This window comes from Musca autumnalis, unplaced genomic scaffold, assembly GCF_047663935.1.
Source record: "Musca autumnalis isolate F117 unplaced genomic scaffold, ASM4766393v1 scaffold_4, whole genome shotgun sequence".
NCBI classification, from domain to species: Eukaryota; Metazoa; Arthropoda; class Insecta; order Diptera; family Muscidae; genus Musca; species Musca autumnalis.
Window position 1 is genome coordinate 6166006 of NW_027411977.1, and position 26657 is coordinate 6192662.

The 26657-nt window shown below is 34.6% G+C and overlaps 3 protein-coding genes across 3 annotated transcripts; 1 reads left to right on the forward strand and 2 right to left on the reverse strand.

Moving 5' to 3' along the window:
* Positions 1 to 268: 268 nt before the first annotated feature.
* On the reverse strand, positions 269 to 1273 carry LOC141401156 (arylalkylamine N-acetyltransferase-like 2). The gene has a single exon (XM_073981082.1). It carries the CDS (start codon positions 1196 to 1198, stop codon positions 341 to 343), a length of 858 nt encoding a protein of 285 aa, XP_073837183.1. The 5' UTR covers positions 1199 to 1273; the 3' UTR covers positions 269 to 340.
* A 5948-nt stretch (positions 1274 to 7221) lies between these two features.
* LOC141402126 (arylalkylamine N-acetyltransferase-like 2) lies at positions 7222 to 8054 on the reverse strand. The gene has a single exon (XM_073982838.1). It carries the CDS (start codon positions 7949 to 7951, stop codon positions 7301 to 7303), a length of 651 nt encoding a protein of 216 aa, XP_073838939.1. The 5' UTR covers positions 7952 to 8054; the 3' UTR covers positions 7222 to 7300.
* Positions 8055 to 22585: 14531 nt separating this feature from the next.
* Positions 22586 to 23448, forward strand: LOC141401224 (arylalkylamine N-acetyltransferase-like 2). Its single transcript, XM_073981235.1, has one exon. The coding sequence runs from the start codon at positions 22716 to 22718 to the stop codon at positions 23367 to 23369; it is 654 nt and encodes a 217-aa protein (XP_073837336.1). The 5' UTR covers positions 22586 to 22715; the 3' UTR covers positions 23370 to 23448.
* Positions 23449 to 26657: the final 3209 nt, after the last annotated feature.

The window sequence follows — 26657 nt, forward strand, 5'->3', positions numbered from 1 at the left end:
ATTTTAAGATGATAATGTTGGCGGTAAATGTAGGACGGGAATGCCACTACCCCAATGTAAAAAAAAAAACAAATGGTCATTGATATCGAAAAGCGTGCTTTTTAACATTGGAAAAAATAGAAGACTATTCTTAGTTTGCGTTATGGGAAAAATTTCCGTATCGTACGAACTTTTTTGAGTTGTTAAATTTAAATCGATCAATGTATGTTGCTTTAAATTTATTTTAGTTTGTTTAGGTAATAACCTCAAAATATGTGAGACCACTCCATTTTTCATACTCTTACATTTTTATTATTCACACTGATTAGATTTGATTTAATAACAGTAATTAATTTAATACTCATAGCCTCACAGCAAAGGTTTTGCAGCATTCATGTGGTGGATCAAGAACAAAAACAGGTTTCTTATGCTCATCAACATAGTCTCTGTAATAGACAGTATTTATACATTCCCAACCCAGACGTTCACACATTTTGGCGGAATAGTAGCTTGTGCAGTCTGCAGCTAAAAGTTCATAACCCAACTGATTACCCAGCTTCATCAATTCACTCATTAAACGTCCTCCAATATTTTTACCACGCATTTTTCTGTCCACACCAATGACATGGGCATGTAAAACCTTTTGTACACCATAACGCTGGCATACATTGGCATCACGTTCAACACAGGCTAAAAATTTCAAAATTCTTCCCCATTTTGAGGAACCTTCTGTGGCAGCTTCTTCGAATAAGTGATCAGCTTCGTCGGGTCCTTTGGGACCTGCCAATACAGCACCAACAATTGCCTCACTTTCAGTATGAATTGCCATGAGACATGTTCCATGATTTATGTTTGACATATTAAACTCCTCATCAGCTTGGTCTTGTTGTTTGGGTTCTGTACCGATAGTCAGAGGTTCTTCGTGGTAATAATGGATACGCAGGAAATCCAAAACACGTTGTCGTTCGTTCGGTTGTATAACACATATCCGAATATCGTCAATATTGCCCATATTTGTTTGAGATTGATAGCTGCTAACCAGATGTTTTCTGGATTGATGACGTCGTTGTGGTTGCTTCCAGTTGGTTTGTTGTCGTCTAAATATCAGCTGTGATCGAGGGGCACCAATGCGTGGCGACGAGAAGATAACGTACTGTAAAGACGCGATCGTTGTGTGAAACTGAACGCGCTGTAGCATTGCGTTGATGAGAGACCACATACTGCTCAAATGAAGAGATTTTATTATCGCAAGAATTTTGAGTATGCGGAAGTTTAGAAAGAGAATTTTGAATTTAAGAGAAAACAACTATCAGCTGATATCAGTTTTGTTATTTTTACCATATGAGAATACAGTGGCTCAAAAAAAAAAAAAAAAAATAAATCAGAAAAATAAAATAGTTATTTTTTGGGCAAAATAAAAATTTTCATCAACTTTATTAGTTATTCGAGTATGGTTATTATTTGTTCATCTATTCTTATCAATAAACTAGCAAACCTAGAACACCATTCCAACAACTGCAACTAATAGGGTGAAGCTCACATATGTACATTAGCGTTGTGACCTTTTTCTCAAAAATAATTTCCTGTAGCGAGAATGAATGAGCTTTTGCCTATCAATGTCTAAAATAACTTTCATTCCATTTAAGTATTAAAGATACCGCACAGACCAAAATGAAATAAAAAAAAATTCTGAAAAGAATATATCCTGTTGCATGAATGAGTCACATTTTGCATATTAAAAACTAAAATAATTTTCATTCTTTTAATTAATATGATATAATGTAATGATATGATGATAAAATTAGTGAGAAACAAACGGTTATATCATTTTGGTTATGTCATGTGGCTCTTAAGCTTGTTTTCAGTTAAATATATCGTCGGTGTCATGCTTAAGTGTTCCATACGCCATTTTTGACTTTTTGAGATACATGTGGTTTCTAGTTTTCTCGTATGCTCTTTCTGAATTTCTAGTCGGCTTTCTCTTATCTGCTCTAGTTTCCGAGATATCCACGGCTTGACGGGAAAGCATAAACATTTCCCAGTTATGAAATTAATATTTTAAAAATTTACAAGTTTAACCCCCAGTTTTTGTAACTTATTTTTATTCGTTCGTCTATATTCGTAATAATTTAGGCATCCATAGCTCAGCCCACAGATGACATACATACTTAATTTTTCGTAGATGAGTTCCATATACCGTTAATAATTCATCATTTAAAAATCAGCGCTCTACACTTGCGCTAAGGCGAGTGAATCGATCAACAAAATTTGACAATTCGTGTGAGAAGAATAAAATTTTTTACAAAAACAGGGGGTAAAAACATATTTCAAAAATCAGAATTTTAATTTTCGATTTAGAAGTATTTAATTTATTGAGGCAAAGATGGAAATTTTTTTTGTCACTTTGTTCCATGTGATTTACAATATTTCACATTTGTGTCATAAGTGCGGATATGGAACAAATCGACAAAAATTCTTTTTTTTAAAAAAATCTCTATAACTTTTATATTCCAATACATATTCCTCTAAATTTTTGCAAATATGTTCTATATACTATTATTAATATTTCAAGTCAAAAATATAAATATTTTCTTTAGCCAGCTCCACACAGTTGTGACGCAAAACATTAAAATGCGATTATCTCAAAACGGGCAAATGGCGTATGGAACACTTAAGCATGACACCGACGATATGTTTACAGTGACATCAACAAATTGTCCAAACTTCTGAAAATGCAAACGTTGAAACCTTTTTTATCGAGTCACTTTATAATTAAAATTTTATATAATATTAGGTAAAAACTCATGAAAATATCAAACAGGGATATGAGTTTGTAAGAAAGTCACTACCCTGATCAATCCATCCATTTAAACCAAGCTAAACGTTGCAGGGATTCACAATGACAATGCATCAGTATGATATGCAGAATATCATGGAATTATAAAAGATAATCAATCATGTATGTACGCATGCTGAAGCAAATAAAACCTAGGAAATGAATGTGGTGAGATCGTGCTTTAAGAAAAAAATTTACTTGAGTGGAATCCACAAGGAACACGATTTCAAAGTCGACCAAAAACCCAAGAACTAACCACATAACAGAAATCAATCGTGTATGTTGGCGAGTTTTTGGGAAATCCAATGCTCTTATGAGGAGTAAACACTTTCTCAGAAGACATTTCCTACGTTAATTTTGAGTCGTTTGTGGGCTAGGTATCATAATTGCCTAATAAAACTTTAAATTTGCATACGATTAAAAATGAGCATTATCGAAAGATGGTTTAGACCTCTACACGTCCGTCTGGCTGATGGCTGCAGCGTACGATATTTCTCGAAAGGATTAACCGATTTGGTCCATACTCTGACCCTTGTAATATTTCGTCCAAACTTATATCAAACTCAATAATGGGCAATATAGGACTTCCCCTTCGTCTACCTACCCCACAAAACGTTCAAAATTGTTCTTTAAAATGGTGCGGATTTCATCCATACATTGTAATATTTCTAACAGATTGTATGTACCAGGTTCGAATATGTACTATATAGGTGCATTGCTTAGGTTTTATAAAATGCTGTCGTCGCGGCAACAATTACGACGGAGCAAGTCTATACTTCCTGAGATAATGCTTCAAAAGCTCCGACAAATAATACTGCCAGCTGCAACTAAAATTACTGATGAGCACCATAACATACAAATTGAGTATATTTGACAGAACTTTTCCCATTCTAAAATGACTTTCAACCGTGCATGAAGTTGCAAGAAGGGCTTCGCCTTCTGGTATATCCCACTTTTTGGGATGAAGTTTAAGGACTGTTCGAGGATTGATCCAAAACTCTAAGCGGCACGAAATTATTGCTATAGCCTTTGCTGGTAAAAGACTAAAATGCTAATTTGTCTGGCCCTTTCATTATTCTTTTACCAGAAATGACTTAAGCAAGATTGCCATTTTGCTTATGTACCGAAGCCTTTAGGACATGGCTGCTCAAAACGGTGTTTTTTCACACCAAAGAGAATAAAACACAATTTAAGAAAAATTAGGAAATAACGATTTTTGGAAGTTTGTTTCGACGTTTCATCCATTTTTGCACTTCAGTATCCTCAAAAACAATTCCCCTCATTTAACAATTAATAATTTAAACAAAAAATCTACAAAAATATTTGTTTATTTCCGTTTCAACAAAAGCCGATAGAGATTTGATGGTGAACCATTTCACCTTATATTTTATGTCCTCATTTTAAAGTAAAGACAAAAATTAGCTGCGATATGAGCGTTGGAAGAGGAGCATATGTATTGGGCCGGTGCGATTTGAAAAACTTGATGGGTGGGTCGCGTTTCTGGTTCCTGGGATTGAACTGAGCAAAAGAGTCTACGGTGAAAATCGAACATCCCGAATTTGACTTGAAATTTTGTTATCCACGTTGTTTGGATATTTTGGAATATAACAGCCAAACCATTCAGATTTTCGATCCAACACTAAGACAACAATTGTAGCCAAGACATTGCAAAAACATTGGAACGCTCAATCAGACAGTTTTGGCCTTGAGACAGTGCAAAATTTTCGGAAAATATCGATAAATGACGCTGTGCTACAAGCGCTCTGATGCAAAAATTCTTTCGTGCTGGGGTTCACGGACAACGTTTTATTGTTTTATAACGGTGAAAGTAGTGAACATTTAAACGGGCATAACTTCTTTTTTTTTTACAACGTACTTCTATTGTTCCTTTTTTGCTTTTAAAGGGGTGAATAATATCTAATCACTATAGCATCCACAAAAATTGAGATAGGATGCTGAAATTTTGGAAAGGGACATGTCAAGTTGGAATATGAGCGATATGGGCCCACGTTTTGGCTTAGCCCCCATATAACGGTACCGCCTGATTTCAGGTACTTTGAAGTTTTTAGAACAAACCGTGGACCTATGACAATCATTTTTGTAGAGGCTTTTCTTGATTATGGTGAAGCCAAAGTGCAAACACCCATTGTTGTTGTAAAAAACAAAAAATGCATTTTGAAAGAAGAAAAGTTCTATGACAGAGAAGCCGCTCCATAGCCGATATGTCTCAAGGGCCTCTGCCAAAAGCGAAACATGCATGTCACATAGTGGTGGTTGCGTGGGTCATTGGTCATTAAGCTCGATTCCAACGAGAAATTAATTAAAAATTAATATTAAAAAGTGATCTTCGCCCTAAAAGGCAACATTTTCAAATAATGTTTTTGGTTAATTGAATTAATCGATCTAACATGACCTAAGGGGGTTTGTATTAAGGGGGTTTGTATTAAGGGGGTTTGTATTAAAAAAGTGAATTCTAGCGAAGTCCCACACACCCAACCAATATGCTACGTGTGTTTCCCTATTGGTTTGTTTCAGCTAATGAGGCATATCGGATGTGAATGGGTAGAAGGCAAGGGCTGATTTTGATAACTTCTATTTATACAAACATTATTGAAAATTTGCAGATATGAAGTATTTTTTAAGCCTTTTTGTTGAACCAACTTTAAATGAAAGGAGCTTACACATGGGATGTTTTTGCGGATTCTGAAACTACAATGTTCATAGATAAGAAAAATCAAAAAACAAAAATCGCCGGAGCGCATTTTGAATATATCACCGGAGGGCTTTTTTAAATAAATCGTGGTCAAAGTTCACATTTGTATGTTTTTTTGGGTTTCACGATTTTGCTTGGAAACCGCAAGTCTTATCGAAATGTGGTTAGAAAAAATATTGTACCTGTGAAAATTCTCTACAAGGCTGACCTTTATGATATTTTTGTAGGTTTAACCATTTTTGAGATATAGAAGTTCTGGGAAGCTTTTGTGGATTCTGGAACAACAATGTTCATAGTTGAGAAAGATCTAAAGACTAGAAAAATCGCTGGAGGGATTTTTAAATAAATCGCGGCCAAAGTTCACATTATTTCCTAGTTTGTACAATTTTTGAGATATATATGTTTAAATTGGCATTGTTTTCTAAGAAGACGAAGTGCATTGTCCCAATTTGAACGTCTCTATCTCAAAAATGGTAAGAGCTACGAACATAGCATAAAGGCAAGTTTTGTAGAGAATTTTCACCGCTACAACATTTTTTTAGTTCCATTTTAACAGGGGTTGCGCTGCACCCTAAATATGTGAACTTTGACCGCAATTTATTTAAAGAGCGCTCCGGCGATTTTTTTGTTTTTGATTTTTCTCATTTATGAACATTGTAGTTTCAGAATCCGCAAAAACTTCAAACGTCAAATAAACCCTCATTGAGAAGGTTAACCCTGAAAAAGTCTATAATATTATTAACCGATTTAAAAAATAATAGCTTATTCGAAAGATATTATTCACCCCTCTAAAAGGAAAAAAGGATCAGTAGAAATCCGCTGCGAAAAAGAAGTCATCCCCTTTTAAATTTTTACTATTTTTACCGTTATAAAACGATAAAACGAAGTGACCCAAAGGAACCAACGGTATTTTCGCTGTCCATGAACCCCAACACGGTAGAATTCCTCAAGGGGCATTCCAATGTTTTTGCGATGTACTTGTCTTGACTACAATTTTTGTCTTAGCGTTGGATCGAAAGTCTCAATGGTTTGGATGTTATATACCAAAATGTCCAAAGAACGTGGATAAAAAACTTCAAGACAAAATCGGGAGGCTCGATTTTCGGGGTAAAAATAGACTCTAGTAGACTTTTTACTCAGTACAATCACAGAAATCAGAAACGCGACTCGCAAAACACAATATACATTTAATAGGTATATTTGTAGAAACTATGCAAGATTTTTCAACAGAAAAAATCCCGAAGGTCGCTCAAGTTGCGACCATTCAGATGAAAAACATATTCTAAATAGATAGATTTCTTGAAAAAAATCACGAAAAAATGCTTTTTTGTGCTCAATAAATGTTAATAGGTATTATATATTTAAGGGGTTATAAATATGAAATAAATGAGCTAAATAAACACCAGCGAAACGATCGTAGCATATTGCTTCGATGTAAGGCCCTTTGCTAGATATCATTTTCCAAAAACAACTCTGTAGGTCATATAGGTCAATGAATTATTTTTTTTTATTTAGTACGATTGACAAAAATAACTTCTCAATTATGGTCTGATGCTAAAAGACTCAGTTTTCATTCATTAATTTATTTTTGAATATGTTTCTGAAACCTCAATTAAAAATGTATTGTAACTACTGTAATTTTTTCTCACTCTCAATCAGAGAGTAATAGCCATTAAAATAATACACATTTCAATTCCGCATAGTAAACATCGATTAGATTTTTATTAGATTTTAATTGACACTTTTATTAGACACCATAATTGCTTCAATATTCACAGCCTTAGAACAAAGGTCTTGCAGCATTCATGTGGCGGATCAACAGCAAAAACAGGTTTCTTATTTTCATCCAAATAGTCGTTGTAATAGATTGTATGTACACATTCCCAGCCCATGCGTTCACACATTTTTATAGAATAATAACTGGTGCACTCTGCAGCAATGCATTCATATCCCAACTGTTTACCCAGCTTAGCCAATTCACTCAATAAAAGTCCTCCAATATTTTTGCCACGCATTTTGGAGTCCACACCAATGCCATAGGCATGTAAAACTTTTTGTACTCCATAACGCTGACATACGTTGGCGTCACGTTCAGCACAGGCTAAAAATGTCAAAATAGTTCCCCATTTAGAGGATCCCGCAGCTGCAGCTTCTTCGAATAACTTATCCGCCTCATCAGGACCTGTAGGTCCAGCTAATAAGGCACCAACAATTGCCTTGCTTTCTTTGTGAATTGCCATGAGACAGGTTCCATGATCTATGTTTGATATGGTAAATTCTTCATCGGCTGGGGCTGGTTCCTTGGGTTCTATACCGATGTTTATAGGTTCGTCGTTATAAAAATAGATTCGCAGGAAATCCAAAACACGTTGTCGGTCCTTCGGCTCTATAATACATATACGAATATCGTCAGCGTAATCCATGTTAAGAGTTTAATACAAACTATTCTTCTAAATTGAATTGGTTGTTAATTTCAGTTTAAATGTTGGAAAACAAACAAGCTGAAAAACAAGCTGTGTAAATAGAACGTATAGTACCAAGGCCGCCGTGTATGAGATTAAACGGTATTCTAGCTGAAAGACAATTTAACGAGAAGTATGTTCTAATCGCAATCAGTGTTGCCATTATGGAAAGTTTTTTTTCAAACATGTGACAATACTTTTATTGGTCATTTATAAAAATGTAATTCAACTTTTATAATGATTAGTGCAGAATGTTTTAACATTACGAAATGAATTGATTATTGGGTAGATAGAAAATAAATGGTTTGCTGTAGAATTAACCTCAACCAAAGAGCTGCATGATAAGGTACATAAATATGTTTTTATGAAGTTTGAAATTGAATGCTGTATCCTACTCGCTAACGAGAATCATAGCAATAAATAATGTAGCACACGTAAGTTATCGGTATCTGGCTTGTCTCTGCGAAGTTGGCCTTGCCTTGAAAGAGGTTATTCTCATCTTTCATCAGAATAGGTTGTTCATCTACCATTTCTTTTCGATGTTTAGGGCTAGATATATTATTAAGTTTATTTATGGCTAACTTACGCCATTAGTACCGATAGACTGAATAACAGTATGTACTGGGTTTCTCTCACATTTCAATATATTATGGATTTTACACCCACATTCAAGTTCAAAACAACATTAAATACTCTTAAATTTATTTTAATAAATTTTTCTTGTGTAAGTGCAACACTATGACCAAATGGCCTTCTCCAGACAATGACAGTCGACTGACAGCAGCAGCATTGCAGTCTATAAACTGATTATATAAATAAACCATTATTTGGCACCAAATCACACACACATACATGTGTACACTCACACTCATTCAGAATCAAAAACCACACTCGAATCCTTTCGCTTCTTTTTTCAGAGACCCATAATCGCACACACACACATAGAAACAAACTCATGTGTCATTACATGGTGACGTATACGTTATATTGATTGAAGAACGTGCTGCATTCATAGATGGATTCGTTCATAGCGTGCGTGGAATATTTTAATAAAGTCAACCGAACGACAAGAAGCCAATGATAGAACGATAGAGGGTGACAGATTCTTGACAAGACTGCAAAATGAACTCAAAGAAAAAAGGAATTGGAGGGGAATAAAACAAACGACATCCAAAAATGTTACAAAATTGTTGAGGATTTTTGCAATATTAACTGTGATTCAACGTGAGTGGGCAATGCTGGTATTTATAAAATGTTTTTTTTTTTCTAAGGATTTACACCTTTTTACACCCTACAACACATTGTGGTAAGGGTTTTTATGTGTTAGTGCATGAATTTGTATCATGCTAAAGAAAATGATCTAGACCCTTAGTTCCTCTTAGGGATATATGAGTCGATTTATGCATGCCCGTCCATTCGCAACGTGCAGGTCGCATTTTCTGTCCGACTCAGCTGAAAAATGGGAAAAAATAATTTTTTAGCCATATGAAGAACGCTATTGCATTTGGTGAAAATCGGTCTACATTTGGATATAGCTCCCATATATATTTTCACCCTATTTGATGTACTTAATGCACCAACCTCGCTATTTACATTGCACAGACATATGTCAAATTTTGATTAAATTTTAAAGGTATGACGGAAATTAAATTTGTTTTACAAACGGTCCAGATGTATATATCGTCTGCACCGTCGGAAAAGGTCGTAAGTCCCTCTCAATAAATTTTTCAGGAGGAAGAAAAAACATTCCAGCGCTTTCCGTATTAAAGATTTTATTATGGTGGTAAAGACAGTATTCTTCGTTTATTTATTCCGCTCCAATACCTGTACTTTGTTTGAAAAATTCCGTCGCGTTTGGAAGATAATTGGATGTCTTTGGACTAACGACCTTTTCCTTGTACAGTTTTGTATTTTTGTAGGGACTTTTCCTACAACTTACGGAAGTTTTTAAAATCAAATATTCATACTTCACAAAACAATGTGGAAAGGGTATTATAAGTTTGTTTTGTCCAATAATCGTGTAACATCGCGAAGTATTCGTCGTAGACCCCCTCCCCTTGCCATTTTTTCATATCTTGGCGAGATAAAGCGATCAAGCTATGTGTGTCCTTCCATCCATTAACAATTGTAATAAAACTCCAGGCCTCAATTTTGGACCGATCGTCACGAAATTTTGTGGAGAGATCGGGTTTCGACCAGAAGTGACCCCATTAATGTTGGTAACGATCGAAAGGTGTGAAATGGACCAAACCCACAATTTTTACCCGTCCTGTCCTGTAGATCGCAGTAATATCCCGATCGGAGCGAAATTTTAAGAATGATTTGAGTTTAAGACAAATAATAAGCTTGCAATTTAACATGGTGATGATATAATAATTAGCGGGTTTAATGGACCAGAACTTTTGGGTGAAATCTTATATATAAAAAAAGACAATGTGTGTATGTTTGTATGTTCCGCATAGACTCAAAAACGGCTGAACCAATTTTTTTGAAAATTTCAGAGAATATACCAGGATCAACCGAGGTGAAAATAGGCTTTATATATTTTTTTTGATTTTTTAAAAAACGTTTTTTTGCAAAGGTTATAAAAGTATCGGTCAGAAAATTAATTTGCGAGGCAACGGTTGTTGAATCTCCGACGCTAAGTAATTATTCCATGTAATTTTCAGATTATGCACAGGGATGTCCCTTGGTGGAAGTAGGCTATATATTTTGTTGAATTTTGGAGGAGCGGGTTACACCTGTGCCCTATTTTTTAAATGCGCTATATACATATATAAAACTTACGAACGATTCCGTTTTCCCAATCCTGGGTACATATTTTAGCAATAAAACCCGACCACCCCCACTTTCTTAAATATGCTAAAAATCAATGGAAATACCAGATGTTATGCATAACGAAGCTTTGGTATTATTGGAAAGCAAGTGTTTAGATTAGAAGGCAACATATCGATAGCTATAGTTCCATCAGGTATATAAGATACATTATAAGAAGGTGGACACTGTCGGCATGCCTCAAGTTATTAGTTAATTGGCGGCATGTTAAAATTGCATATCGACACCAACATTTCTGAAGATTTTTATACCCTCCACCATAATATGGAGGGTATAATTAAATTTGTCATTCAGTTAGTAACATATCAATATATTCAGCGGAGACCCTATAAATTATATATATTTTTGATCAGAGTAAAATTCTAAGTCGCTATAACCATGACCGTCTGTCCATCTTTTGAAATTAAGATCGACAGCTCGCAATTTTTAAGATAGTCTTCGTGATTTGGTATAGAAGTTTCTATTACTTCTAGGATGTTTGGTATTGACGCCTTTATATAGCCCCATAGAACCGTACCTCCCGATTTCCGGTATTTTGAAGGTGTGGCCTCAATATTCCTCCGAAATGGCTGAAATTTGGTATTTATTCTTCGTTTGAGGTATAAAACTTTCTCCCATGAATTTGTCTATATAGGTCCCGACCTTCATATAGCCCCATAGAACGGTGCCTCCCGAATTTCGGCATTTTGAAGGTTAGCCACATTGTTTTACCGAAATTGCTGAAATTTGGTATGTAGTCTACTTTATAAACGAAAGGAAACTAATTGAAGTAATATTCAATACAACTCATGGAGGAGGGTATAAAAAGTTCGGCCTGGCCGAATTTAACGACGTTCTTACTTGTTATTGATAGTCACTTTTATATCCCAACTATTTTGCAATGCAAAAAAATAATAGGAAAAGGTAACATAAACTGTTTCAAGGACCAGCAACGTGGACCGGTTCGGCTAACATTTAATATAAAACATGAAACGTTGTACTTACGACCTTGTATTTTTGCCTTACGACCTTTTCCTTCAATTAAATTTCAAGATTAATTCCGTTAATGTACGTAGTTTCTTAGCTACATTGTAATCCCAAATAGTGTTATTTTTTGTCTTCCCAAGTATTTCTGCCCCAACTTCCTGCGTATTATCACGAATATTGTCAATTATTTCATATTCCATATTCGCGCTACATCAAAGATTTTTGATATGTAGATTAAGAAAAAAATTCCCAGTACAAATCTGGTCGCGAGCCAATTTTTGGTTGTTGCGGACAAAAGTTATGGCGCTTTTATTTCGGTTTTTAAGAAACAAAATATTATAAAAACGCTAATTATTTTAATGAGCACCATTGTTACAAAAAAGATTTCTCGAAGTGATTTCAGCGAGTAGATTGCATAATACCTGCAAAATGTTACACAGAATTCGCGGAATGTACATAAAATTGATAAATTATTGAATATACGTAAACTTTTTTCAAAATTAAGGCCCACTTAGTGGTCATAAAAATTTTGTTGTGGATCAAAACTTCACGGCGAATCAAACGAGACTACAATCGTGCAGATTGGTGTTATATCTTTGATGTTACATACAAAATAAGCACATATTTTGGTCAAAAAATAATTTTTTGTTTGACAAAATATTTTTTCACATGAATTATGTAGTAGAAAATATTGGAAAAATCTGTAGGAATACTTCCTTCATTTTGTTTAAATCTCTTAATAAAATAGACGGATTTTGCTTTATAGACATTCATATTAAAGCTTTCCCATTAGGAAAGGTAATTGGGTTGATGAGGATATATCTCAAAGCTTCTGAAATGGAAACAGTGGTCAAATAACCCATTTTAATTTATATGCATTTTAAAATACATGTAAATCGCGTAATTATCAAAATCATTTTGTCCGCATGTGATTTTCATGTACAGTAAGACTATATCTTTTAATTTATATATATTTTTCGAAATATACATTGAAGGCTAAGATGTAGCATCGGCTGCATCCTAGCATTAAAAACATATTATATATCGCTAATTTGTGCAAAGTGCATACAATTTTTGTCCGCATCCGATTTCAGTGTTCACCATGAAAATCTATATCGATATACATCTATTTCAAGGCGATCAATCAAGAACCGTGGATGTAGCATCTCACACTATTTTTTGGGATAAAATGAATGTAGCTCCCTTATCAGTGAAGTTTTCAAATCTCTGTTTCCACTAAAACGAAGATGCTGTACTAGTTCTTTCATTGCAGTGGAAACGAACCTTAGAAAACGCGATAAAATACGCGATATTTCCAAAAACAATTTTAGATGATTTTTCTACTTTGGAATTTCTTGTAACTCGCGTTTTAGTAGATGGATTTTCACGGGGAATGATTTATTGGATCAGGAACGTAAAAAACTAAAATGTGCAATCAAGTACGAAGAAATCGAATGACAACTGTTAAAATTAGACCCGAAAAATATGATTTTTAGAAAAATGTTCGCACAAAATTTTCGCATTTGGATGCAGATTTCTATGAAGCTGTGCAGACTACATTCACAATATTCATATCAAATAACTCAGAATCGCAAGTACCACAATCCTATATATGGTTTTTTGAAAAACCTGTTTGCGGAATGAAATTAGAAGGAAATTTCAAAAAACACTGTAAATCTGGCTTCAAAATGTCAGCATCATTTAATGGTAGTAAGATGTTAATGGTTAGTAAGATGATCCTTATTTAGTTTGCTTCTGCTTTTACTTTGACAGGAAACTCGAGAGAAGTATATATGTATAATATCTCCCATATATGTTCGCCCGATCTCATGTATTTAATTCACCAAAGTCAAAATTCGTTTGGTGTAGAAAAAATTTCTCCAAATTATATTAAAATCGTGGTGGTGTAGGGTATCATATAGTCGAACCCGCCGACATTGATCCTTTCCTATGTACATCGTAACATTTTAATTATATTTCAAGAAATTTCCATTCATAATTCGAATTAACCATTTGAAATTTTAAATATTCCATGACTGTTGCTATGTGCTGTGTTGTGAAATGTTCATAGCCCTAGCATAGTCAAAAGCATTTTATGTAAAAATATCCGTAGCGCAGCACAGCAATACTTTCATATTCGCAGCATAGCACAGCAACAGTTTTCGTTTTTGTTTTTGAAAACAGCACAGCATAGCAATAGCATTCCTTTTTGATTTCACAATCACAGCGTAGTGCTATGCTTATTTCATGATGGTAGCATAGCACAGCAAAAGTTTTTGTTTTTGAAAACAGCACAGAATAATAATAGTCCTGGTTTTGGAGGATGACACATGTTACATAATACACGCAGAGAAAAAATATTTTTCGCTATTAAAAACAAAAATATATGTTTTGGTTCCAAAAATGTATTTGTTTTGTTCAAACATTGTAATCCAAATCCAAAAATACCATCTTTTGTTCCAAACATAGAAAACAAAAACAACTTTCGAATTTCCGCAATATTGTTAAAATCGTTAACAATACCGATTGTAGGAACTAACATAATCTAATTTTGTTTACAAAAAGTATTGTCAATACAGAAAACCAGCCCAGAAATTTTTGATTTGAGTGCATATACTTCTCATATACACTTTTCGCATAACTTGGATATAAATGTCGCGTATAATATTGCAATCATTGATGAACACAATACATGGTTTGCTGCATTGGCTGACAACAAAGACAAACAAAAAACCACAAGAACCCACCACAACATAAGGAATAATTAAACACCATAACAAACATGAAAAGGAAAGAAGAATGAAACAAAACAGAAACAAATAAGAACAAGAGTCTCACAAGTACATACACACAAAAACAAAGGTAAAGGCAGCATGTCATATAAACACACCACAACTCACCAAAATTGTTTTTTCAACACGGCATCGAATAGCGAGAGAAGAGAAACAAATTTTCGAAGAAAAGAGAGAAATATTGTTCAGTTGACACAAACTATTTTTGGATTTACAATACTACATGAGGAATCCAACAATATGTTAACAATACATATTTTGCTCTTGGAATATTGTTGGATCAAACATATTTTTTTCTCTGCGTGTATGTGTATATCACTGGAAATGTAACGGAACTGGTATCCTATCTAGAAATCAATTTTTTAATATTATTATTTATATGTGGTTGTTGTTGAGTTGTATTTGTTGTAGTATTTACTTTACCTTATTTGTATCACCATGATCGAATCCCATTTGGAAATTAACAATCGGTGATGACCAAAAATTGGGCTTTTGGCCAAATTCAAAATTCCCACTTCTACAGTGATTTATAATCATATGTTTTTGTTTTGTTTCTTTGTTCTAATGTTGACATATTTATACTAAATAATAAGATTTTCAGAATTCACCAAATATATCGAAATCTGGAGAAGGTAAAACAAAAACGATCGAAATGAAATTACGGAATTGAAACCATTCCGATCGGAATCTGTGACATGCCTGAAAATCTTTTCCATATGACAATTTTTGAGGAGCACGTCACTTTACATATACAAGTGGCACTAACATTACCAACAAAAAAAAAAAAAAACAAATTTAATTTGTTAAGTTTTTCCTTTTTAGGGCGAAGGTCATTATATGTGAGGTTTTTAATTAATTTAATTAATCGAGCTATATGACCACGAGCAAAAAACGGAAGATTCGCCGTAAACTCGATGTGGCAAAGCTTGAAAATACCACATTCAAAGCAAATTTCCGAGATAAAATAAATCAAGAACTGAGAAACATAAATACTGAAAACGTTGACGACTTGTGGAACGCACTAAGGACTACGCTCAAGCCCCTAGCGGATAATACCCTTGGATACCACAAAATATCTAAACAGAAAGAGTGGATAACACAGGATATTCTCGACTTGATGGAAGAGAGACGAAAACATAAAAACATAAATTTTGAACGATATTGGGAACTAAATAGGGAAATCCAAACCGCTGTAAGAATAGCAAAAAACAACCACATAATTAAACAATGTCAGGAGATTGAAAGATTAAAAAGCCTTCACGACGATTTTAATCTCCATAGAAAGTTAAAAGAACTTGCTGGTGTATACCGCAAAACTCCCTCAAAAGTACTTTACAACAATAATAATGATCCTGTTTTTGACATAGAAGAAAAGAAAAATATCTGGAGAGATTATATAAAACAAATTTTTACAGATGAACATAGAACAACTTTTGAAGAACAGACGCAACATCCTCTTACAGGAACACCAATAAGTAGAAGAGAAGTTGAAACTGTTATAAACAGTCTGAGAGATAAGAAAGCTTGTGGGCCGGACGAGATTCCCTCGGAAATCCTAAAACTAATAGATGAAGAAAATATAGAAATTATAACAAAATTATTTAACCATGTGTATGATACAGGCCGATTCCCGCAAGATTGGCTAAAATCAACATTTATTACCATTCCGAAGAAATGTCATGCAAAATATTGTAGCGAATACAGACTTATTAGCCTTATGAGCCATGCTCTAAAAATATTTCTGCGTATTATCCACTCCAGAATATACTCAAAATGTGAAAAAGCCATGGGAACATCCCAGTTTGGATTCAAGGAAGGTATGGGAACCCGAGAAGCACTTTTTTCAATACAAACATTAGTTCAGAAATGTAAAAACGCACAAAAAGACCTATTTCTATGCTTCATTGATTACGAAAAAGCTTTCGACACAGTGTTACACGATAAGTTGATTGTCATCCTCATCTCCATTGGCCTAGATCAGAAAGAAGTACAATGTATTAAAAGTCTATATTGGAATCAAAATGCACAAATAGAAGTGAACGGGGAAATGACAAATAGTATTGATATATCCAAGGGAGTCAGACAAGGGTGCATATTATCACCTTTGCTATTCAATATCTATTCAGAAAAAAATTTTCAAGAATCGATAAACAAAATTCCAATCGGCATTCCTTTAAATGGAACATTTCTGAACAACATACGATATGCTGATGATACAACTTTACTGTCGCATAGCATATCTGGACTCCAGAATCTTGTGAATAAGCTCACAACACACAACGAGAAATATGGTTTGAAAATTAACATCAGTAAAACAAAATTCATGGCTATAAGCAAAAAGAATGACCACAATAATGCAACATTGAAAATTCACAACACCAATGTGGAGAGGGTTAAAAGTTTCAAATATCTAGGAATTACAATAACTGAGCAGTGGGACTGTTCAAAAGAAATACGATGCAGAATTGAACTGGCCAGAGAAGCATTTTCAAAATACAGACGAGTGTTTACGAGTCATGACATTAATCTTGAAACAAAGATTCGTTTTATCAAAACCTATGTCTGGTCAGTGTTATTGTACGCAATGGAAGTATGGACCATAAAAACTGCTGATATAAAAAGACTTGAAGCTTTTGAAATGTGGATTTATAGGAGAGTTCTGAAAATTCCTTGGACAGCCCATTTGACAAATGCCGATGTTCTAAGAAGGAATGCACTGCGAAAGAGAACTTATCTCAGTTATAAAAAGACGAAAGACAGCGTATTTGGGACATATTATGCGAAATCAAAAATATAAATTACTGCAAATTGTAATCCGCACAAGGATAGAAGGAAGGCCTGCTAGAGGTAGAAAGGAGACAACATGGATCGATAACATCACAGAATGGACTGGCATCCGAGACATTACAACCCTATTGTTTAAGGCTAGAGATAGAGAGGCGTTTGCAGATATACTAAGCAATATATAAACAAAAATATTACAAATATTGTATTCATATGTATTTATAAAAAAAATATTTGTATTGTATTGGTCGCTAACATTCGGAAAACGAATTAGCAAATAAAGAAGAAGAAGATATGACCTAGATTACATTGAAAAATTGATATCTAGCGAAGTCCTACACACACATCAACCGCTATGCGACGATCGTTTCGTTAACTGGTTAGGTTAACATCCTCAGGCATATTAGATGTTGTTGTTGCTAGACAATTTTCGCCATTTGGAGCTCCTATTTATACATCCAAGATTGCAAATTTGCATTTGTGCCACCGTGGTGCAATGGTATGCACGCCCGCCTTGCACGCAGAAGGTCGGGGGTTCGATTCCCCGGCCAAGCAACATCAAACATTTTTCAACGGTGGCAAAATACCCCTCAGTAATGTTGGCGACATTTCCTGAGTATTTCAGCCTTGAAAAACTTCTCCATAAGTGGTGTCTTAAGACACGCCGTTCGGACTCGGCGATAAACAGTAGGTCCCATATCATTGAGCTAAATATGAATCGGGGTGCACTCATTGATATGAGAGAAGTCTCCCTTGTCCCGTATGGGATGTTGTGGAACAATGTTTTTTTTTTGTGAATTTCAAATTGAAGCTTTTTATTTCCAAAGACGACTCATTGTTCTAGAAATCAATTTTTCAATATTATTATTTCTATGTGGTTGTTTTTGAGTTGTATTTGTTGTAGTATTTACTTCACCTTTACCATGATCGAATTCCATATAGAAATTAACAATCGGTGACGACGAAAAATTTGGGGTTTTGGCCAGGAAAATCGATTTCTGAACCACTGTGCGACGATGAACCCACCAAAATGACAGACCGGGAAAGACATGGCTCCGATGGAGTAAGCGAGTGAAATCAAAAATCGTGATATTTAAAATTGACAACGTAAAACAACAATAAAAGGGGAGTCGAAATCTACTCTTAGTTTGCCTTACAGGACAAATATTCTGTAGAGGGCTGCCTGTCTAATAGGCTTCGTCATAGTCGTATGGACCTTGCATACTTTTTATTTACATTTGACGATATTTTACGTAAGATTAGATAAAATCATAATTATATGGTGATTCGACAAAAAATTCACACACAAATTCATTTCAAAATTTTTCTATATAAGGTTTTTTGACAAACGTTGGAGCCACACGACATAACCAAAATGATTTCTTAATAAATTGATCATCATATCATTACATACATATATCATTTTATATCATATATTTATTTTATTTGATAAAAGTTGTTTGCGCGGGACCTTTTTCAATTTTTAGATGATATAAAAGTTGTTATATTCAATAATAGGCAAATGCCCATTCATTCGAAATATTTTTTGGAGATTTTTTTTTCATTTCATAGTATTTGTTTCAAAAAAATATTTTTTAAAAGTGGTTTGTGCGTGCCCTGTTTTAATACGTAAATAGAACAAACGTCATTACTAGGCAAAAGTTCATTCATTTCCGCTACAGGAAATCATTTTTTTTTTTTAGAAAAAAAAACATCGAAGATGTCATAACCCTAATTCACGCACACAATGACACCCCTTAAGTATGCAATTAAAAAATGGAGAAAAAATATTGTGCCGATCGATCCCTGTTCAACACCTTGTGACTTCTTCCTTTGCGCCATTCAACACATAATGTCTACGCCACAAAAATGGAATAAATGAGGCTATCGAGGACACAGGTCAGCAACTTTCCGATTTGTTTATGAAGATTGGGTTTATGAAGAAAGATATGGTACTTTAAACGTACCATTGGTACTGGTATTTTAAACTGATATTGTTTTTCATCATTAACGCCATGTTCAAATGCGTTCTCATTGTTTGACCGGGTACGTCAACCTACTTTGCATGATTTTAATTGCGCCTATTTTCCCAAGAGAACATCCTATAAAATGTGCGATCTGTTGCGTGATTACATAGTTTAGATGGACAGACGGACGGACAGACATATTCAGATCGACTCAGCTCATCGATACATTAATTTTGGTATATATAGAAACCAATTTCTAATAACCTGCCCACATAGTTTTGTTAGTTATAAAAACAAACATTTGCTCTGTTCCAGAATCTGAAAGAAGCTACGAATTTTTACTATGATAACATTTTTTCCTTTTGGCCTGTTCCCGTATTTTATAAAGTGGTAAAAGTCGTAAAAGTTGTAAAAGTCGTAAACGATTTTCATATACATTTTGTGTAAGGGAACGCAAATTGTGTAAAAGTGGTAAAAATAGTAAAAACTTTATAGTTCTGGAACAGAGATTTTATGTTATCGGAGAAAATGGTAAAAATTAGTAGATTCTTGCAGTTCTGGAACAGACTAATTTTAAACTAAATTTACGTTTAAAGATTAAACAAGAAAATTATAAAACGTTCAGCGTTCACTAGTTTCCGTTTAAATATTTTTTATTTTATTTCCTTTCATCAAATAGCGGGCACTTTGCTAGTTTAGTTTTATACGTTGTTCAAATTATTGCGTGTATTCCTAATCAGAGGGCGACTTGGTTGGGATTGTATTGACATAGTTGTCAACCGTGAATTTGTGGATGAAAACAATAAACGGTACTTTAGTCCCCCACCACCTCATGTTAGCTGTAAGTGATTATAAGTGCGTATTTCCCTTACTAACTGATCGCAGATGAAGATAAAGACAGAATACATGCGGGTTGATGTCACGAAACTTATGTAGTATATGGATAATTGAGTAATTGAGTTTGATTAGTTCGCAAAACAAATAGATTTGGATCACCGCCTTAGGGAAGAGACGGAAGCAACCAAATGAACTAAAATACGATGCAACGCAACAAGAAAGCGGGAATTCGGGATAATGAAATCACAACAGGCAGCTTCAGAAAATTAAGCACGATTTACCAAATTGCTTGATAAAAACACTCTGCGTGCCGATAATGTACCAGCAGATAGGGCCTGTCAGAAACGGTGACCTATGTGTAATACGTTTTAGACGTTTAGTACATACATATGTATGCATGTTAAGAACGTCATATAATAGCTTGTTTCCAACGAGAAATTAACTAACAAATTTATATTAAAAAAATGATATTCACCCTAAAAGGCAAAACTTTCAGACAAAAATATATTTTTGACACAATTGACATTTCAAATTCTGGGTATGTTAAGATTGTATAGCAAACCTCCATTCTACATTTGATTTATGACATGGTTCATCTTGAAATTGGTAAACGTGACGGTAGTGATCTTGCGTTTGGATCGTATTTGATTATTTGGGAGTTTGTCTTGGTCCGTTTATTCTTTGGTGATTTTTAAATCCTCAGCATTTATGCTAACGGGGGTGAAAGTGTATTCATACGGGCAAAATGTGCCTCATCGAAATAATGGTTTTAGACCCCAAGTATGTTTGGACGAAATGTGTTTCAGACAATTTGGAGTTGGATTAGCCATGTCCGTCCGTCTGTCTGTCTGGCTGGAGTGCACGATAACTCTCGAACCGATCAACCGATTCGGTCAAAAATGTGCCTTTCGTAATATTTTGTCCAAACTTACTTTAAGTGCGAAGATGAATTATATCGGGCCACCCATTCCGGTACCTCCCACCAAAAGTTCGAAAATGTTCGGAACATTTGTGTGCACCATAATTCTTGAAGCAAGTAGATAGATTTGGTAGATACTTTGGACATCGTGAAATTTCTACCAGATTTAGATGACGTTCCAATAGGGACTCTATTGGTGCCTCCTTCGGGTACCTCCCACACAAAAAGTTCGGAAAAGTTAAGTTTAGGCCTGCATTCGAATCGCTTTGATTTTTGTTGTAACAACTTGTATTCACTGCCCCCCATACGTCGGTACAAGTTTTAGGAGCAAGTCCATACTTCCTGAGAAAATAGCCTGAAAGGTGCAAAAAACCCCTATGACAGCGTGTGTATGGTTCGAGCGCAAGATAACTCTCGAACGAATCTGCCGATTCGGTCCAAAATGTGCCTTTCGTTATATTTTGTCCAAACTTAGTTTAAGTTCGAAGATAAGCCATATCGGTCCACTCATTCAGATACCTCCCCCTTAAAGTTCAAACCTGTTCGGAAAAATTGTGAGCACAATAGCTTTTGATAGCAGTGACCGATTTGGTCCATACTTTACACATCCTAATGTATCTACCAGATATAGATCAGGTTCGAATATGGAATATTTTTGTCCACGGGATAAGTTCGGATAAGTTCACTTTAAGGCCTGATCTCGAATCACATTGCGTTCGCTAAAAGTTGTTTCAGAGACAAGTCCATACTTCTTCAGAAAACAGTCCGAAAGGTGTAAAAAATCCCTATGGCAACATAAGTAGTGGCTGCAGAGTATGATAACGCTCGAACTGATCAACCGATTTGGTCTAAAATTTGTCCTCCGTCATATTTTGTTCAATCTTAGTTTCAAAATTCAACTTTCAGCATTTGTGTCTAATTGCAGCTTAAGGTCTTTTCGAAGATCCTTTGGAAATGTATACCGATGCTATTGGTTGTGGTCCTGCTTTCAGCGATATTATGTTTTCCGTGGACGAGTCAATGCTTCCTGGCATATTGGTCTAAAAGTCATACGATGGCTCACTGAAATAACTAGTGGGCGCGATACCTATCGAAAAGATATGATTCTCAAAATGAGATTCACTTCCATAATGGACTATGTCAGTCCATTACTTTAAGTACTTCCTCCGCAACACTTCTGAAGTTTAATCCTAATTCACATTTTTGTCAACAAGTTCAAATGTGCAAAAGGGCTACTAAATTCTGAAAGACCCTAAATACATTCGATCTGTCCGTAGATGAACGTTTCAATTCACATAGGCAAAGCCGACTGATACTTTTTTATTTGTGTTAATAATTTCTTCGATCCGTCTGATATACTTTTGCTTGTAGTGCTCATTAAACTATTGTTGTATTTTATGTCCGAATGCGATATGATCGGTTTATTACATTGTCATCACCCGCAGTATTGTTTTTATTTGTATATACACCACATTTTCACAATTGTTGATAAGGAATAATTGACTAGATTCTCTTTGTGTGTATTTCTCAATTCTTTCATATACATTCAGTTATATAGTTAACGCTGTTCGGACAACACTACACACTTTAAGTATTTAGAAATAAAAAAACACATTCCCAATAAAATGAGCTGCGCAGATGACATTGAACTTAAAGTTATAAAGGAAGAACATCGTGAAAAAATTGCGGATCTCCTAAGAAAATTCTTTTTCCCAGATGAACCATTAACGGGTCACACAGAACCAATTGGTGTGGCTTCCGCCTCCGAAGAGGAGTTCGTTTTGGACAACATCAAATATGGCACCTGTGTTATGGCTGTACACAAACCCACAAACAAAATTGTTGGAGCCTGTATGGCTGGACCTCAGGGTGTCGACGAAGCGGATAAACTATTCGAAGAAGCTGCTAAAGAGGGCGATACAAAATGGGGAAAGATTTTGAAAATGCTAGCCTGCATAGAACGTGATGCTAAGGTCAGCCAACGTTATGGTGTAGATAAAATTCTCTATATCATCGGAACTTGTGTGGATTCTTCAATGCGTGGAAAAAATATTGGTGCCTACTTGTATAATGCTGTCCGGGATTTGGGCAAAGAGAAAGGCTATCAATTGCTGAGGGCTGATTGTTCCAGTTTCTATTCAGCACAAATCAAAGAGCGTCTTGGTTGGGATTGTATTAACACTGTTGTCTACAGCGAATTTGTGGATGAAAATAACAAACCGTACTTTAGTCCCCCACCGCCGCATGTTAACTGTAGATCGTATGCTTTAAGATTGTGATGGTGTTGTGTAAAATAAATATAATTGTTGATAGTTAAAAAATTATAGCGCATAACAAATGTTACACTACTAATTAATATTCTTAGATTTGTTTTCTTTCAAGAGACTGCAGACTATCTCTTGAGCTGGTCTTCAAGCTTATAAATATATTTGTAAGACAAAAGTGAGATTATAAACTTGGTGTTCGGATTGCGGGTGATTTCAAATCACTGATTTGTAACTAATCGGGGACTCCATTTATTCGCTGTTCTGGTACATACGATGTGTAGGCAATCTGGAATTCAATGTGATGATGCTCTGGGCGATTTTTATATAACCGGGAGTTCGATGTGGGGATATTCGGTTTGTAAAAATTTTCTAGAAATCCGGAACACATTGGAGTGGATAATTTGTAGAAAACTGGTAGCTGAAGGCACTGATGTTCGTCCTGTAAATGATCGGGATCCTGTACGGGATGTAGACTATCGGAAAAACTCAGTAGTCGATCGACGGTTTTGTTGATGGACAAGTTTGTAGAAGGTTCATGAGTTGTAAAGACGGTGATGTCAGCCACTCTCTATTGTTTCATTCCACAAGGGTCTCTATGATAATGATCTCGCCAATCATTAAGGATATTGATTGATATTCAGCGAAACGCAATAGCCTCGTTGTTGACATTACTTTTGTGGGTTCTAAGTTGAGTAATTGCCGTCAGTTACAGGTGCTTTTATTAATTCTTGGCAATCGGAGACGAAAGACGTAAATCATCGACGTTCCTTACCAGCGATTGTAGAACACGGTGCGCGTTAACCAACTATAAATGAAATGAGCTTACATAAGAAGTTTTTTTCGAATTTTGAAACTAGGTGAGAAAAATCAAATGAGAAAAATCAATGTTCAAATCAAACAAACTAAAAATCGCTTTCAAAGTTGACAGTTTTAGGGTTTTTTAGGTATTCACGATTTTGATTGGAAACCACAAGTCCTGTGGAAATGGGACTAAAGATAATTCTCTACAAGATCGGCTCTTATGATATGTTCGTAGTTTTTACCGTTATTGAGATATATAAGTTCAAATTAGGACAATGGATTGACTTATCGCCTCCTTATAAAACAATGCCATGACTGCAACTTCTCAACTTAAACTTATATATCTCAAAAATGGTACAACCTAGAAAAAACATACAAGCGCCAATCTTGCAGAGAATTTTTACAGCTTTAAGATTTTCTCTAGTTCCAATTCGAGAAAAATCGTGAAAAACTAACAAAAAAATCTAAAAACGTGACATGAACTTTTATATCTCAAAAATGGTAAAACCTAGGAACAAATCATAAGGGCAAATCCTCTAGAGAATTTCCACAGCTACAACATTTTCTTTAGACCCTATAGAAGTGGCAGTTTTCAAGCGAAATCGTGAAAACCTAAAAATGTGACCTTTGACAGTGATTTATTTAAAAATCCCTCCATAAATTTAGTTTTTTGATTTTTCTCATCTATGAACATTGCTGTTTCAGAATCCGCAAAAACTTCCAGGTTGGAAGCGGTTTTCATTTAAAATTAGTTAAGGGGTGACCCCCAGTTGTAAAGCCCAATTAAAGCCATTTTTCATGAATTTTCTTCATCTGAAGTAGCACATCTTAATCTACTTTCTGAATTTTTCTTGTTGAAAAATATTTCGTAGTTTTGTGGCAATTAACCATTTACCAAACCATGTTTTTATTGAAGCGTTTTGCGGTGCCAAATCTAGCTCGAAAACTAATAGATCGATCGTCATATATTTTTGTATGTTTATTAAGAACATAAAGATCTAGTCCTTCATCGATCGATTTTTTAAAAAATATTAGGTTTTAGGGAAATGTTGGAACCAAGAGTTAAAATTTAATTTTTTTTTGCTTAAAAAACTGACGTTTCTGGTCATAAAACGAGCAAAAAAATTAAAAAATAAAATTACACGTTAATTTGCATGATGTTACTCATACGTTTTTGAACTAGGGCAGTGAACTAGGTCGTTCAATTGCCCAACTCTATTACAAATCACAATGATTTTTTCCCCTTCCAACACTCATATCTCTGTCAATTTTATTCCGATCTGCTTGAAAGTTACCACATATTCTATGATACTTATACTTTAAAATAGGCCTGTAACATTTTTTCGATTTTCTGAAATTTACAAGTGTGGGTCACCCCTTAAGTCTCACCGTAAATGACAATGTTTTATAAGGAGGCGATACAGTCAGTACATTGTCCCAATGTGAACTTCTATATCTCAAAAAAGGTAAAACCTACGAAAATACCATAAAGGTCAACCGTTTAGAGAATTTTCTCAGCTAAGCAATATCTTGAAAACCCCTATAAATGTGAACTTTGACTGCGATTTATTTAAAGTTTTTTTTGTTTTTTGATTTTTCTCATCTATAAACATTCTAATTTCAGAAAAGTCCCAGGTGTAAGCAACTTTCATTTAAATTTAGTTCGGGCGCACCGTGAGAAGTAATATAAATTTTAGTAAAATTTCGAAACTCAGTTACAATTTAGTTGAAAGTTTACACACATGTGTCTCGTATATGTTTTGAATATATCGGCGCGACGATGGAATATTTAAGTATTCCCATACTCCATTATTCTGCTTAAAAAATGCATATTAAAGTTTGATCCGAATTGACTTGGAGCTGAATAAAAAATAGATTTGTGACTTGAATTATTAGAAACAGTGTATGGAATATCTGTGGAAAAATTAGGTGAATAATTTGAGGATTTAAACATTATGAGGAATTGTTTGAGAATATATTTCAGTGTTTCTATGTAAAACCGGGAAAGGATCGGGTAAAGTGAAAAGGACAATATCAATTACTTGTACTTAAAGACCTCACCTAAAATCTTCTACTTGATATTTTTCATAGAATATTTGGATGTAAAAAATCACATCTTATGCTACTTTTATTACGGTTCATAAAGAAGGGACAAAGATGCCATAGAAAACGAAACTACAATAACAATAAGAGATGTAAAGTTATTTTCTTAAGAACTATAGAAAGTCAATCAAAGAATTTGTTAAGCCATAACTCTGAAACTTTACCTACGTTGAAATTTCCTTTTGAGTTCTTAATGTACTCGTCTAGAGCTATCATCCTCAGAAGTAATTTTTAAAGCTAAAATATTAAACCAATAACGTTTATGTTGTCATATTGTCAGCGCACTCCATATTAAGCAACGAGAATCTTCCGCAAAAAAAAAAATAAAATAAATCAAACCAAATGAAATAATTCAAATATATCCAAATCATAACAAACTCTTTTCGTTACGGCATT